Below are 17,548 nucleotides of genomic sequence, written 5' to 3' on the forward strand. Positions count from 1 at the left end.
ACACTGTGTTGCTCTACCAGATGTCCTTCTAAGTAATAAATCCAGACTACATGGTCAGTCTATATGAGCAAGGACATGGAGTGACAAGAGAGTGGAACAGACACAGGAGCCCAGAGACAAATTTTATGATCTTAAATGAAGGAGCTTGGTCTAAAAAGGTAACACACAGATTTCAAAGGAAAGGAAAAAAATTAACAAAGAAAGGACAAGTGATTATCTATTTAAATAGAAGATTTAATTAGATTTCCCATCTCATACACCAGGGGAAACATTTAGGCAGATTAAGGGGTTAGGTATATGTTGTTGACTGCCGTCAAGTTGAGTATGACTCATAGCGACTCTATGAACAAAAGACCTAATGCCTTTCTCTAACTATCACCATTTCTCCATGATCATAGGGTCTCCAGAGGCATGTGGTTTAGGAAGTGTATGCTACTCCTGCTTCCAAATCTGTTTTACAACCGGGAGCTCCACCAAACACTGTCCACAATGGGAAACCATTCTAGTATTTGATATCCCCATGGCACAAGGTTCAGCATCACAGCAAACCCAGGTTACTTCATACTGAAAATTGATGTTCAGAGTGATGTACAAAGTGGAAGAGTGTTCCTCCAGATGTAACGGCACTTAGTCTCATTTAGCAGTGGTTAAGTGTCGTCAAGTTGAATACGACTCAGAGCAAGTTTTGCACAAAAGACCTGAATTCTGTTCTATAACTAACATCATTTCTCTACATTTACAGTTTTGAGAGTTTGTAGAGTTTCCAGAGGCATCTAGTTTAGGAAGTGGATGCCACTCCTGCTTCCCAGCATGAATCAATCTGGAAGCTCATCCAAACATTGTACATAATGGGTCACCATCATGGTATCTGACATGACTATGGAATAGTGTGCAGCATCACAGCAACTCCAAGTTGTTAAGTTCAGCAAATAGAGAGAAGATTGCTGTAGGATTTAAGGAACAGTCATTTGAAAATTAATACATTTTCAGGCCCTGCAGAATTTTAAAAACTTCTCTCACGTGACCGACAGGACTGCCCTCAAGATGCCAGCCAGCAGTCAGACTCCCAGAGTGGAGGCTTCAGGCCCCGGCCTGCAGTCCCATCCCCTTCTCATGAGAGATTTTGAAGTCACACCTTTGATGGAAGTTAGGTATAGACACATTAAAAAAAAGTACCGAAACAGAAAATTCAGAACCACGCAATTGTGTTCTGGTCTGATTCCAGGATTATTAAAGAAAGATTTCTAGACAACTAAAGTGGAAACAGAAGTATAAAGTTAGGACTCGATTAAAAAGGAAAATCTCTAGCCACACATTTTTCCCTTTTTAAAAAATTATTATTCATTTAAATGAAAGCTTACAGAGACTTTGGATTTCCATTCATTCATTGTTGTTCATTGTTGCACTTTTCTCGCTGCCCACCACTCCCCCTCAGTTTGTTCTTCTCTTTGAAAAGTAAAAAGAATAATTCTTTCATTGTTATACAATCCCTTCCCCCAAGTCCACTCCACTGTGCAGCCTTCGTTCTGGACTCCTGTCATGACAGTAATACCTAATCACATATCCCTTTTAAACAGTTTTCTTCCTCATCTGTTTCAATGCAGTATACATTATTGAACCCATCTTACTCAGTCTCTCCCCAACCCCAAGGTCAGTCCTGTTTTACAACAGTGGCACCATGCAGTATTTGTCCTTTTGTGACTGAGATATTTCATTCAGCATAATGTCCTCCAGGGTCAACCATTTTGAATAATATTGTATGAGTTCCTTGTTTTTCAATACAGCGTAGTATTCCATTGTGTGAATATACCACAACTTCTCTATCCATTCATTTGTTGAGGGGCACTTAGGTTGTTTCCAACTCCTTGCTATTGTGAACAAAGCCACAATAAACATGGGTGTGCATATATCTGCTTGGATGTCAGTTATGGTCTCTTTGGGGTATATTCCCAGTAGTGGAATTTCTGGGTCAAATTGTATCTCTATTTCCAACGTTTTGAGAAAGCGCCATACCCCCTTCCACCGTGGTTGCACCATTTTACACTCCCACCAACAGTGAATAAGGGTTCCAGTTTCTCCACAACCTCGCCAGCATTTGTTGCTTGCTGTTCTGTTAAATTTTGGTATTCTGACTGGGGTGAGATGATATCTCATAGTTGTTTTGATTTGCATCTGTCCTAGAGCTAGAGATTTTGAACATTTCTTGATGTGCTTGTTAGCCATCTGAGTGTCTTTTTGGGGATGTGTCTGTTCATATCCTGTGCCCATTTTTCAACTGGATTATTTGCCTTTATCTTGTTGTGGTGCTCGAGTATTTTATAAATTCTAGATATAAGTCCCTTGTCTGACATGTCATTACCAAATACATTTTTTCAGTCTGTGGCTTCCCTTTTTACCCTGTTGGAGAAGTTTCTGGATGCGCATAGGGATTTGATTCTTAGAAGGTCCCATTCATCTATTTTATCCTCTAACCACACTTGTTGTTGTGCACTGTCAAGTCAGAATCAACCCACAGCTGACCCTTCAGCGGGTTTTCAGAGATAGTAAATTGCACAGGGGACTGCTCATCTTTCTCCTGGGGTGCAGCTGCTGGATTCGAACGGCATACTTTGGTGTTGGCAGTTGACTGTCTTACCATTAAGCGACAGAGCTTCCTATAAATACATAAGTGTCATAAAATATAAAATTCAAGTAACATTTGGGTGCTTCCGGAAACTATAAACTTTGATAAATGTTGACAGTTGTAGATGGGCTTCAGGCCTTTTGTTCATAGGGTCGCTGAGCCATGCTCGACTGGAAGACAATATTCTTCCTATACAAAAAGCTTTTATGTATCAATCAGGAAAAGGTAATTACCTGGTAGATAAAGGAGCAGAGGGAGGTTGTTGGCAGGTGCTGTTGGACCAGTTCACAGCAGCCCTGCCCAGGACAGAAGAAAACGCTGCTGGCCCTGCCACACTGGACAGCCAGCCCATCTTGGCGGCAGCCTTTGTCTTCTCCCCGACCCTCTATGAAGCACAAGGTCCCTCGTGATAATATGCCCAAACTCTGCGATGAAGTCCGACCGTAAGGAGCATCTGGCTCTCCTTCTTCCGAGACTAGTTCGATCAATAGCCTTGCAGCTCAGGGTATTTTCAGTATTCTTCACCAACGCCGTCATCCAAAGGCATCCATTCGTTTCCAGTCTTCCTTACTCAGTGTCTAGCTTTTGAACGCCTATAAGGTTGACGGAAAACACCACGTCTTGAGTCAGATGCATCTCAGTTCTACAAGTTAATACCTTCACCCAATGTAATAAATATGTCGTTGGATTTCTTAACTGCTATGTTACCAGGAGCACTAATTATGGATCCAAATAAAACGAAATCCTTGACAACGTCAATCTTTTCTCCATGTATCAGAATGTTCCTTACCAGTCCATTTGTGAGGAAATTTGTTGAGATGCATTCCATACTCAAGGCGGTATGCCGTATCTGATCATCTTCTATAACTGCTTCAAGTCTTCACCAGCGGCAAGTAAGGTTGTGTCAGGTGCATAGTACAGGCTACTGCTGAGTCTTCCTCCAGTCCTGATGCCACATTCTTCTTCATATACTCCAGCACCTTGAACTATTTGCTCAATGCAGACTGATCAGGTATGGGAAAGGATACTGGCACACAGCTTCTTGATTTTAATCCACACAGTATGTCCTTGCTCTGTTTGAACTGTGTTTTGGATTATGTACAGGCTCCACGTAACCACCTGCAATTATGTGTTCTGGAATTCTTATTCTTCACAGTGTTATCCATAATTTTTTCAAGATCCACAGAAAGAAATACTATTGCACAGTCAATAAAACACAGCTAAACATCTCTGCTTTCAGCCAAGATCTGACATCCTCATTCCACAGTCTCTCCGGAACCCAGCTTGGAATTCTAGCCGTTCCTTGTCAACGCACTGCCACAGCCATTTCTGAATTATCTTCAGCGAATCTTCACTTGTGTTGATATCTGAGATACTGTTAGGTGATTTCTCCACTCTGTTGAATTTGTTCTTTGGAATGGCACAAATATGGGAGCTGTCTTCCAAGTTTCTTGACATAGATCAGTGAGTTGTTGAAACATGTTAATCAGTATTACATCAATTCCTGAGGCCTCGTTTATTCACCAGTTCCTTCAATGCAGCTACAATGTCTTCCTTCGCTATCTTGGGTTCTTGTTCTTATGCCACTTCCTGAAACGGCTGAACATCAAGGAATTCTTTCTGATACGGAGACTCCATGTATTCTCTAGTCTCTTGTGATGTTTCATGCATTGTTCAATATGTAGTTCATAGAATCCTTCAATATTGTAACATGAGTTGTCTTTTATCTTCTCTTTGTTTCTTCTAGTTGAGAAATGCCGAGTGTATTCTTCCCGTTCAGTTTTCTAATTCTAGGTCTTTGCACATTTCATCATATTAGTTTGTCTTTTTATGATCCACAGAATGTAAAGTGTCTCTCTGTTCTATAGCAAGTTTCAGAGTTTCTTTTAACACCCAATTTGGTCTTTTCAATCTTTTAAATAATCTTTTTATTTCTTCATGGATGATATCCTTGAAATTACCCCACAACTCATCTGGTCTTAGGTCATTAGTGTTCAATGTATCAAATCTGTTCTTGAGGTGGCCTCTAAATTCAGGTGGGGGGACTTAAGTTGTATTTTGGTACTCAAGGACTTACACTGATTCAACTTCTACTTGAACTTGTATGTGAGAAACGATGGTCTGTTCCTCGCCCAGTTCTCAGTGAATCTGAGCTTCTCTAATATCCCTCTGTACACATCATTCCTGTGTGTCCCGTATGGTGAGGTCCACCTGTTTAATCACTATTGATACGGTTGGAAAAAAGGCATTTTCAGTGAACAAGCCCTTGATCTTGACAAATCCTATCATGCAATATTTGGCAGCGTTTGCATCATTAAGGGCACAGAGTTTAGCAATTGATCCTCTTCTATGTTTGCACCTTACACTTTCCAGTCACCAGTAATTATGCATTCCGATGGCTTATTTGATCCATTTCAGATTGGAGAAGTTGGTACAAAAAAAATCTTCAGTTTCTCTTTTAACATCTTTGTTGTTTTTGTTAAGGGCTGTGGAATTGAGTACGACTCTTAGTGACACAGCGACCAGCAGATGTGAAAACCCTGTCTCATCCTGTACCAGTCACATCGTGGATAGTTCATGTCATTGTTGCAACCACCACTGTCGTTAATTCATCTTGGTGAGGGGCTTCTTCTCTTTCACTGACTATTCACCTTCCCAAGCACGATGTCCGTTTGTATGGGATAGGCCCTCATAACAACATATCCAAAGTGAGTGAGGCAAAGCTCTTCACAAGGAGAAATCTGGTTGCACTTTCTCTGTCCTTTTGGCCGTCCACAGGTCCCACAGCACTCTTCTCCAATACAACTCAAATGCATCAATTGTTTTTCTATCACTTTTATCCATTGACCATTCTCAGATGCATAGGAGGTTACTGAAAAGACCATGGCTTGAATTAGGTGCACCTTAGTCTCTAGGCTAACATCATTACTCTTCAGTATGTTGGAGAGGTCCCTGACAGCAGACTTACCCAGTACAATGTCTTTTGGTTTCTTTTTTTTTTAATTTTTTTAAAAAAAATTATTATTATTATTTTGTGTGTGTGTGTGTGTGTGTGTGTGTGTGTGTGCACCGTTAAATCAGATCTGACTGGTACAGGAGGAGATTGAGATTGTCCCTCCTTTCCCGGCAGAGCATCTGGTGGATTCGAACCATGCACTTCTGGGATTGCAGTGCAGCTTCTTGCCACTAGGCCACCAGAGCTCCCCATCTTTTGGTTTCTTGACTGCTAGTACAAATGGTGTTGATAGTGGATTCAAGCATGATAAAATCACTGACAACTTGAATCTTTTCTCCACCCATCATGATGTTGCCTACAGGCCCAGTGTTAAGGATCTGTGCTTTCCTGATGTTGAAGAGATGTATTCTATAGTGCAGGCTATAGTCTTTGATTTTCTGCAACAACTGTTTCAAGTCTTCCTCACTCCAACATCTTTAGCATATGTAAATTTGATCCAGAGTTGAGTAACTGGCCTTCCCTGAAGACATATGGATATTATCCCATCGCTGACAGTGTTATACTAGAAATGATGCTTTTAATGATTAATTGATGTCATTTCTCTTGAATTTGTCCAGTCTCACAAAGTAGACTATATACCTGTCTGACTGAAAATAACCACTAGCAGTCCATTTCAGCTCATTAATGCCCAGTTGTTGATGTTGTTACATGCCATCAAGTTGATCATAACTCATAACGACCCCAAACACAATAGCTCTGAAGCCTGCTCTATCCTGGGCCAATCACACTGTCTCTGATACATCTACCGTCATTACTCCAGTTACTATCAATCCATCTCATCCAGGGTCTTCCGATACTTTGCTGTCACTTCCACCTTTTCAAGAATGATGTCCTTCTCCAAGGACTGGAACTTCCTGGCACATGCTCAAAATATGTGAGCTGAAGCCTCAGAATCCTGGCCTCTAAGGAACAACAGCTTGGCTTCACCCTCTCCAGGATGGAACAGTTAGCTCTCTTGGCAGTCCTTGGTATGTTCAGTACTCTTCGGCAGCACCAAAACTCAAAGGCACCGGTTCTTCGTCTGTCCTCCTTAGTCATTGTTCAGCTCTCTATGGCCCGGGTCAGGTGCACCTTAGTCTCTAGAATGACACTGTTGCTTCTCAGCACTCTGCAAAGTCCCCTGACAGCAGATCACAGGATTGTCTTTTTGTTAGATGCTATTTGTTGATTCCAAGTGGTAAGACAGAACAGAATTGCCCCCAACTCCCAGGGCCTCCAAGGCTGCGATCTTTCTAGAAGCAGATCGCTTCCTCTTTCCCCAGAGGAGCTGCTAGTGAATGAGAATCAAGCACTTCTCTCTTAGCAGCCAAGTGGTTAATCACCACTCCACTAGGGATCCCAAATCTTCCAGAAGCAACATTCCCTCAAAGTACTGGTGTGATTCCCTCAGTCCGTGAGCTGGGCAGATTCCTATCCACTCTTCAAACCCAACACAGGAGTCTACTGTGCCCAAAGTCCCACTCATGTCCTGGGGCAGAAGTGACCATGCCATTGCTGGCCCACTCTTCTGTCCCACTACCATGGCCTAGAGCTCGGGTGGCTAAGTAAAAAGAAATTACACAGTCAATGAGACTGAACCCATGAGCTGATTCATGGCTGAACAATGGACATTCTCCTGTGCAATTTAATTCTTCTGAAAACCTGCTGGAGGGTCAGCTGCAGGTAGGTTCTAGGCCGATGGTTAATACCAACCACGTGATAGAAGGCAGACAGCTGCAAGGATGAACTCAAATCCCTAAATGACGGTGAAGATGGCCAGGGCCGGGCAGTGCTTTCTTCTCTTACACACGGGGTCACCGCAAATTGGACCTGACTTGATTGGTCACTACCCACAACTACGGCTTGTTACATCTGATGGTCGGCCTGGTCCCCTGCCCACGGTGGTGGTGGTGTGGAGCAGGGAGAGACAGACTTTGAGGGTATGTCCCCAGGGCCATGACAGGATCTGGCCCACTGTAACATGTCAATAAACATTCACTGACCTTGAATAAGTAAATGGGTAGACTTGACCTGACTGGTCAGAGGGCGGTGAGGAGAGAGCTCTGGAGGTCAGGGACCCTGTGTCCACAGCACATCAATTCCTGGTACAAGGAGCTATTCAATAAATGACCAAACACATGGTAACAGAGGTTGTTGTTGTTGTTAGGTGCCATCGAGTCGAGTATGACTCAGAGCAACCCTAGGAAAAACAGCTCTGAACCCTGTTCTATCCTGCGCCGTCCTCACACTTCTGGACACAAAAGAGCCCATGGAAGCTGTCACTGTGTCAATCCACCTGGTTGAGGGTCCTCCTCTCCTTCGCCAACCCTCCACCCTTCCCAGCATCATGTCCTTCTCTGAAAAAGAGCCCCTCCTGGCAACATGCCCAGTATGTGAGTAACGGAGGTAGCACCTTTTTATTTGTGAGTTTTCCTTTTTCCTTTCTTGGGCATTTTTCACCCTTTTTATTTTCCTCAGAGCTGTTAATAATTATTGGTGATGTTGGCACATCACCCTGGTGATGGGAATCTACAGAAGTCTTAGCAGAAGAAGGAAGGTCAGTAAACCCTAAGCCAAAACCACACTGCTCACATGATCTTGACCAACAGCAATTCTGGAGTAGAGACTTGGACTGTTCCACAGGGTCTGAAGGCTTTTAGTCTGTATGGAAGCAGACTGCCTCATAACTGTTAGTCCTTCAGTTAGCAGTCAAGTCTTTAACCACCGTGCCAACAGGGTCCTTAGGCCATCAGAAACCAAAAGTCCTAAACTCACTGTTACTGCGTCAAATCTCAACAACTCCAGAAGGAGCAGAGCTGACCCACAGCCTTCCAGGATCCTAACGTTTATGGTCGTCGATTGTCACGTCTTTCTTTGGTGGAGTGGCTTGTAGACTCAAACTTCTGATCTTCTGGTTAACAGACAAGCATTTAACTACTACACCACTGGGCCTCTGAGGTCATAAGAGACCACATGAATTACTCCCTGGCCTTTCTGGAATGCAATGATATCTCCATTAGTACAAAGTCCAATTACATTACCATCAACAGCATTTAATTACATGTGTTCTTCGCCAGGTCTCCAGCTTCATCACATGTCACCTCACCTGGCACCAGACTTCTGTGAAGTGGCAGGCCAGGGAGCATCGGCCTGAGGCTGTGACCAAGAGGCCCATGTGGAATGTCAATCCCCAGACACCAGGTACTTGTCAATATCCTGCTGTCACACCAAGGTCTTCTGGCCTCAGGCACCAGCACCGCCCTAAGGCCTTTGCGTTTCAGAAGGGAACACACAGCCCCACGAAGAAGTAGAGACAAGTCGGACAAGACTGGATGGAGGTCGGAGAGAAGGAAGGGACTTTTTGCTGGAGAAAGAAGTGAAGTTGGAGCAGGCACTCTGGATGTGGAAGGAGCTCTGTGTGCTGGGGGGAGGACTTGGGCTCTTCACACTGTCCCCCTGCCGCCCCAAGGAGCAACCCCAAGAGGACAGGGTGGAACCATGGCAAAGACCCTCAAAGGAAGATCAACGAGAACATTGGCTGGCTTGGGGGCCCAGGGAAAAATGACTTAAGGACACCTTTCTCCTCTAGACAATACTTTCTCTAATTCTGAATTTAAGAACAAAGGGAAAAGAAATCTTCTATGAAAGAAAACAAAGAAGACTAACACTGCACCAAGGCACGCCAGATAATTTTGGGGGCAGAAAGATAAGTAAATGTAACATTTTATAGAGGTTTTTTGTAAATCTGGCTCCAAATGGATTTCCACATTCACAGATGCAGTTGACCCAAACAAGCTGCTGGTAAATGGATTTTGACTCGTGGTGACCCCAAGTGGTGCAGAGGAGAACTGCGCCACGGGGTTGCCAAGCTGTAACTGTCACGGAAGCTGGTTGCCAGGACTTTATTCCATGACACACTGCGTAGGTTCTGACTCATATGTCTGTGAGTTATGAGGCCCAATGAGTATGTGAAAGGGGCCTTCCACAGGGACCAGGAATTAGTTACCCCAAGTCCTGCACAATTCAACAATTTACCCACACTGGTGCACCAGGTACTCAGTGCGGCTGATTCACGAGTGAAACCTGACTTTCCACTATCCGACCTGGGAACACCTCACTGCTCGCAGCTGCAGCTCAGGCGGCACCAGTGGGTTGCTGGCCATCACGTAACCCACGGTCACCTCTCACCACGCAGAGAAAGTGAGTCACAGAAGGAGGAGGCCGGTCCTCAGCCACCCACTAGCCAGCTCCATGCCCGCGGCCGCGCCCGAGCCCCCCCAGCTGCCGCCGTCCACTTACCGGAGTTAGGCGAGATGTGCAAGCTGCTCATGTCGGTGGCCAGGCCGTTGGTCTTGGGGCTGGAGATGGGTGCGCAGGCCGACGTGGCGCGGGGGGGCCTCTTGCCGGGCACTTTGACGGTGGTCCTCAGGAGATCAATTTCTTTGCCGTGCACATTCTGCATGTAATCCTGCACAGGAAGTCACACACCCGCCAGAGGTTAGGAGATACTGGGCACCGTCTGGAACAGAGGTTCTAACCCACGAGGCAGGTGCGCTCCCAGGAACCCTCCCAGCGGGGCAGGCACAGAGACTGACCCCATCAGTGTCCTCACCATGTCTATGACACAGCGGGGCCTCCATGTACCACCAGAATGCATGGTAACACATGATGCGTTCTCTCACAGGGTTAGAGGCCACCTGGGCAAGGGCAGAAGAGTGCACCCCAGATCACAGCTGTGCTACCCCCTGCTTATCAGATGGACTCGAGCTGGAGCAGACGGTGCACTTCAGCCCAAATTCCAGGGGGAAAGAAACGACACTGCAGTGAGCCCTTCCATTTAGACAGGATGCTCTCAGTGTCCAGGCATGGGTGGCTCACATGGTCGGTTGGCTAAACAATGAAAAGCTGGAGCTCTCAGGCTGCCCACAGGGCACCCTGGAGGAAAGGCCTGGCAACCAACTGCTGATAACTCGGCCACCAGAAGTCCTAAGGAACAATATTCTCCACGGACACACGTGGGGTCACTGTGGGTCAGGGGCTGTGACTGGTTTTTCAAATTGACCTTGCATGTGAGGAAGGGATATAGCCCACAGGACCTTGGGTAAGTAACATTTTGTGGTGACCACACAGGAAATGGGAGAAGGGACTCCTTCCTTAGAGGAAGTGAAACCCAGCTGACGCATGGATTTTAGACACAATGAGGACAAACTTGTGGAATTCTACAAGACACACTATAGACCTTCGAAAGCCGCTTCCCATGGCCTGTGGCAGGCTGGGAATATGAGCTGTTAGCCTGTGACCACCAAGCAACCAAGGGCAGAAAGGCCACTAAGAAGATTCTAGAAGCAGGTCCTGAAATAGCAATGTGCAAGGAAAGCCTGTGGGATACTGGAAGTCAAGCCATGTTCGTCGTGAAACCCACTGAGGGATTCCAAGATGACTGAGGCTCCTGGAGAGCAGGGTGGGGAGTTTTTATATGCAGGACAGTACACTCCAGGAGGCGAAGGACTGGACCACAGGCCACAGCCATGATGTCCACTCTCATGCTAAACAAAGACCCAAAGGCCCAGGCTTCAGCCCAGGGGAGAGGAGCGCAGACACGAGGCCTTATGGGGGTGTTATGGACTGGACTGCACCCCAGAAAGACACACAAAAGCCCTCAGCCTGATGGAGAGAGATTAAAGGCATTCCCTTTGAGAGGAGGAATGAGGCAAGGATGCCCACTATCACCTCTCCTATTTAATATTGTATTAGAAGTCTTAGTAATAGCAATAAGACAAGACAAGGAAATAAGAGGTATCCAAATTGGCAAAGAGGAGATAAAATTATCTCTGTACGCAGATGATAAGACAGTATACTTAGAAAACCCTAAGGACTCAGCAAGAAAACTATTGGACATAGTTGACCAATTCAGCAAAGTGGCATGATACAAGATCAACATATGAAATCAATTGGATTTCTCTACAGTGACAAAGAAAAAACAGAACTGGAGCATAAAAAACAATGCCCTTCACAATTGCTAATCACAAGATTAAATACCTGGGAGTAAATCTAACTAGAAGCACAAAGGATCTATTACAAAAAAAAAAAAATAAAACTACAAAATATTACTACAAGAAACAAAAAGAAGGGGAAAAAAAGAAACAAAAAGAGATGTGGAGAAGTGTAAGAAGGAAGACTCAATATTGTGAAAATGACAGTACTACCAAAGGCAATTTACACATTTAATGCAATCCCAATACAAATACCAATTCCATTCTTCAACGAGATGGAAAAGACAATCTTCAATTTCATTTGGAATGGAAAGAGGCCCCGAGAAAGCAAAGCACTCCTTACAAAGAGAAATAAGGTAGGAGGCATCTCACTCCCTGATTTCAAATCCTACTACACTGCTGTGGTGGTCAAGACAGCATGGTACTGGTATAATGACTGACACACAGATCAGTGGAATAGGACTGAGAACCCATCTACCTATAGTCAATTGATTTTTGACAAAGAGATGAAGTCAGTTAAGCGGGGAAATGACAGCCTTTTTAACAAATGGTGCTGGCAGAATTGGAAAACTACCTCTAGAAAACTAAAGCAAGATCCACACCTCACTCCATACATAAAAACCAACTCAAAATGGATCATGGACCTAGGACTAAAACCAAGGACTATACATTTCATTAAAGAAAAGCTTGGAAGAACGCTAGAAGTCCTAATCCATAACATAAACAGTCTTCCAAGTATCTGGAAAAATCTACAACCAGGAGAAGGTAAAATAGATGAATGGGACCTTCTAAGAATCAAATCCCTATACACATACAAAAACTTCTCCAACAAAGTAAAAAGGAAAGCCACAGATAGGGAAAAAAAATATTTGGTAATGACATGTCAGATAAGGGACTTATATCTAGAATTTATAGAATACACGAGCACCACAACAAGATAAAGAACCCAATTGAAAAATGGGCACAGGATATGAAAAGACACTTCACCAAAGACGACATTCAGATGGCCAACAAATACATGAAGAAATGTTCAAAATCCCTAGCTCTAAGATAGATGCAAATCAAAACAACTGTGAGATATCATCTCACCCCAGTAACTATAGCAAAGTTCAACAGAGCAGCAAACAAAAAATGCTGGCGAGGTTGTGGAGAAATTGGAACCCTTATTCACCGCTGGTGGGAGTGTACAATGGTGCAACCACTATGGAAGGCAGTGTGAGGCTTTCTCAAAAAGTTGCAAATAGAAATACCATTTGACCCAGCAATTCCACTACTGGGAATATACCCCAAAGAGACCATAACTGCCCACCAAGCAGATATATGCACACCCATGTTTACTGAGGCTTTGTTCACAATAGCAAGGAGTTGGAAACAACCCAAGTGCCCATCAACAAACGAATGGATAGAGAAGCTGTGGTATATTCGCACAATGGAATACTAACCTGCATTGAAAAACAAGGAACTCATGAAATATTATTAAAAATGGGTGACCCTGGAGGACATTATGCTGAATGAAATATCTCAGTCACAAAAGGACAAATACTGCATAGGGTCACTGTTGTAGAACATAACTGACATTAGGGTTGGGGTGAGACTGAGAAAAATTGGATAAATTATGTATACTGCATTGAAACAGATGCAGGAGAGAACAGTTTAAAAACAGTATATGATTGGGTATTATGGTTATGACAAGAGTCCAGAATGAAGGCTGAATAGTGGAGTGTACTCGGTTGGGGGGGGGAGGGAATTATATACCAATGAAGGAATTTTTCTTTTACTTTTCAAAGAGAAGAGCCACCTGGGGGGAAGAGGTGGGCAGGGAGAAAAAAATGTAACAATGAACGAATGGAAATAAAAAAAATCTCTGTAAACTTTCATTAAAATAAAATAAAATTAAAAAAGGAGAAAACTATCCAGCTTCACATGTCTACTAATATGTACGTGTGTGTATAAATATGTATGTATATATGTATGTGCATTTTTTGCCTGCTATACAGAGATGAGACATTAATTAATTGAGAACTTAAATTTTTTCACAAAAAGTGGACTCAGGGATGTAAAAGGAAAGGGGAGGAAGGAAAATGTGCAACAATAAATGAAAGTTTACTTTTATCTGTAATCTTTTTACTGTTAAAATCACAGTAAAATCAGGACAACAATATATATACATAAAATTAAAAAAAATCACAGTAAAACAAAGTATATTTTTAATAAAAAAGGAAGTCCTCACTGCTGAGCACAGTATTGAACATTCTTCACTGATGTAGGTGTGTCCTAACCCAGTGGCTACCTGGATGTGTGGCAGTCTGGACTCATCATTGCCCTGGGGAGCAAGAACTGAGGGTCTGTCCTTGTAAATATTAAACCCAAGCCAGACCACTGCCAGGTTATCATACAGGGCACAGTTCATCTGCCCCGTCGGGTCTCCAAGGCTACGAATTGTTACAGAGCAGACTGCCTCATCTTCCTCCCACGGAATGGATGAAGGGTTCCAACTACAGCCCCGTCGTCAGCAGCTGAGGACCTAACCCCAGGACTGGCCAGGGCACAGCGGTGAGTAAAGCCTGCGGCCCAGGAAACCCTACCTAGAGGACAGTTCTGTTCTGTCACTGAGGGCTGTAGTGACTAGAATCGACTTGGGAGGCAGTGCAGTCCGCTGAGAGCATGGCTGCCCACACCCCACACTGGACACGGAAGCATCTCCAGGGCCTTGGTTTTCCTGTACAAGGATGCTGTTGGATGCCATCGAGTTAGCGCCAAGTCACAGTGAGTCTACGAACAACAAGAAAAATCCTCCGGTCCTGCACAGCAGGCTGCTTCTGGGCTGGTGGGAGTAGATGTGAGCCCGTAAGATCACGTCCAAGGTGGGGCCATGCTACCGACAGGACATGCCAAGTGGAAGCAGTCGTCTAGTGGGGAATACTGTCTGCATGCTGCGGTTGTGTGCAACGGCTGTGTTGACTCGAACTCCTAGTGACTCCATGAGCAAGAGATGGGAACCTCCCCGGACCAGTGCCATCCTTACAGTCCATGCTCAAGCTCACTCATGTGTCCATCCACACAAACATCTTGGGTGTTGAAAGGACACGGGCCAAAAGCAGAAAGCCGGTTCAGGAGCCGAGTTGCTTCCTTGTGCTGGCCGCTGTGTGATCAGGCCCTCCCTGTGATCCCACGCACAACAGAACTACGGACTCTCTGCGTCCATCTGGTTCCCTCTCAGCTGTGAACAGGGTCACCACGATCTGCAGGGTTTTCCCTGTGATGTGTAGATCACCAGGCCCTTCTTCCTAGTCCTTCTGGGTCTGAAAGCTCCACTAAGATTCATTTTAACATCAGATCAGCACACAGGCCTCCAGTGAGGGCCAGGTGGTGGCTATACGCACATAAGGTGTGCTGGGCGGGTTCAAACACGGGTCTCCCGCTTGGCAGGCGAGAGGACTACCACTTAGCCAGCAGGCGCACCAGGCACAGAGCTGCCATGAGGTGTCATCCAGTCGGCTCTGGAATCCAGGAACTCCAGAGAGAGAGAGAAAGAGAGAGAGAGAGAGAGAGCTGTGTCCAGTGTGCTGAGGACAAGGGGGCCCATCAAAGACAGGTGCCCTCTCATCTGGGCAGGGCTGATGGTCAACTTCGGGTTTGTCTTTAATGGTGACTCTTCAACATCGTTAATTTACGTCATTAATATCTCCCAAAAACATGCAGACCAAGCTGCAGAGTCAAAGTCAATGCTCGTAAATAATGAAGTCCTGCTGGCGTCGTGACTCCTTTGAAAAGACCAACTTGCTCTAACTTTCTTCTTTAATGCCAATTCTTAACAAATTAAAATACGATAACAGGAGTGTAATTGAGCATTTATTGCTTATGGGTTCTAAAATGAGGCTAATCAGATAGTGACTAAGTCTCAGCGTGGGCTCCTTTAATAGGCATGTTGTACCATACAAGAACTAGGATATTTTATTTAAAATTATGATAGAAATGTACCAAGCTGCCTGCTCTCTCAACGTGCGTGTGGCGAGCCAAAGCATTTATCTTGTGCTCAGCGTGGGCCTTGGGATCTGTGTTCTCGCTAGAGTTTGATGCTGAGACTTCAGAAGAACTAGTTGTGAGCCACTAAATTAAAAAAAAAAGAAAAGAAAAAGAAAACTCTCCCAAGTCCACGTGCAGGCGTGCAGAAGCCCTGGGCCCCGGTGCTTTGTAAACAAGAGTGCCAGCTGAAGCTTCTGACACCTCCCAAGAGAAAACACCCCTTTCTCTCTCTTTTCCCCCCTAAAGTAAAAAGAACTCATGCTTTCATCTGGCCCCAGCTTGGTACTTAAGGAATTAAAGCGACAAGCTCTAAACAACGTGGCCGCCTCAGAAGTGGGACAAGCAGCTTGGCAAGCCTGATCCAGGCACCAGCGGCAGCAAGCAGGCAGGGAGCTGGATTTTGATATGCAAATGTTACTGGGCCCGGCCTTCTCCAAGTTGGTTGTGGAAAATGCTGATCTAAGATAAAAGGGGGAAAAAACCCTTTAACAAGGCATGAGGGTAATTCAAAGGCAAGTACTTTTAAACAGCACTTAACAAGTCCCAGGGGCCCACTCAAGGACCCAGCCCCCACATAGGGGCTGTCTCCTGGCCCTCAACAGCTTGAAAAAGTAGTAATTGCGAACCTATTTGCATTTCTCCTCTCCGTCCATGCTCATCACGTGGATTCTTTTTCCCGGGCAGCCGCCCGAGCACAGGGACCCGTTGGCGAAGGCGCCTGAAGCTCAGTTACTGCGCTGCTGTCCCCCTGCCACCCGCACAGGCAACTTTGCTGTCCCTTGTTTTTCACATTTCGCTCCTAATTATGTTGCATCTATTGCCGTACACTTAATTAGCTGCATTAATGTGATTTCTTTTCACATAGTCAAGCAATTAAGAGCTATGATTGAGTTTCATTCAATTAGCCTCAACAAACATGCTAATTGATGTCCCAGATGCAAATGAGGTGCAATGAGAGAAACCTGCCACCAATTGAGAGCTGTGTCAGAGACCCCGCGTTTAGTTTGCTGACAGAGGCACCATGGAACCCGTGGAAAGCAGAGAGGCCCTCGGAGGATGCAGATCCATCAGGGCCTGGCATCCAGATCGACTCCCAGGCCGAGGGTGGGTGCGGCCGAGGATGGGCGCAGCCAAGCTTGTGCAAGGCTGTCCAGGAAGCCCAAGGCCAGCTGGGCCCAGGACTACCTAGGATCGAAGGGGTCACTCTTGGCTCCAGCAAGCAGTGTTCCACATCCCCATGACAAATGCCACGTGAGGCTGATTCAAAGCATCCAGCACCCTCCCCCAGGGGACAAAGCGGGAGGTGTGTCCACCCGCCTGGCCATCTCTGCAGCCTGAGTGTGATGACCTGTGGTGCCCAGTGGCTGGGGACTTCATCTTAGTCAGCTGGGGGTGGTTTCAGGCACTTGAAGGGGAGTTTAAGATGTGGCCATCCATCAAAAGTCCCTAAAAATCTTCTTACGGTATTGATTCTCCTGCCTCGCTTCCGGAGGCCTCCTTCGGCTCTGTGGTGAGTGATGGCATGCTGATGTGTTCATGAGGCACTGAAAACAGTTAACAAGATCTTAGTGTAAGACGGAGATGCCTCCCTACGAGACGGCATCCCAAAACTGCTTGTGGCTGTTCTGGGAACACTCTGCTACATGGGGGCTCCTAAATATCTCAGTGCAGGTGCTTTGTGACCTTCTTAAAAAGTAGTGGGGGGCTGCCGAGAAATTTTGCTTCTGTGGGTTATGTGGGAAGGTCCAGAAAATGGACAGTGCTCAGTGCCCCTCTTGTCAAGTGCACATGGCACGACCAACAGTACTCTCCATTGTAAACCACACACGCACGCACACAGAGCTCGGATGGCCTGGGATGTAAGGGGTGGTCTCACACACACACACACACACACACACACACACACACACA

General features: G+C 45.3%; 1 protein-coding gene across 1 annotated transcript in view; it reads right to left on the minus strand.

Annotated features, from left to right (window-relative positions):
- The window catches only part of AGAP1 (ArfGAP with GTPase domain, ankyrin repeat and PH domain 1), a 405,039-nt gene that overhangs the window by 198,171 nt on the left and 189,320 nt on the right, over positions 1-17,548 (minus strand). The window contains exon 10 of the mRNA XM_006893452.1: positions 9,918-10,086. Coding sequence (XP_006893514.1) covers positions 9,918-10,086 — 169 coding nt within the window. The remainder of the gene's footprint in view (positions 1-9,917; positions 10,087-17,548) is intronic.

Source organism: Elephantulus edwardii, unplaced genomic scaffold, assembly GCF_000299155.1.
Source record: "Elephantulus edwardii isolate Elephantulus edwardi_28Jun2011 unplaced genomic scaffold, EleEdw1.0 scaffold00127, whole genome shotgun sequence".
In the NCBI taxonomy this organism is placed as follows: Eukaryota; Metazoa; Chordata; class Mammalia; order Macroscelidea; family Macroscelididae; genus Elephantulus; species Elephantulus edwardii.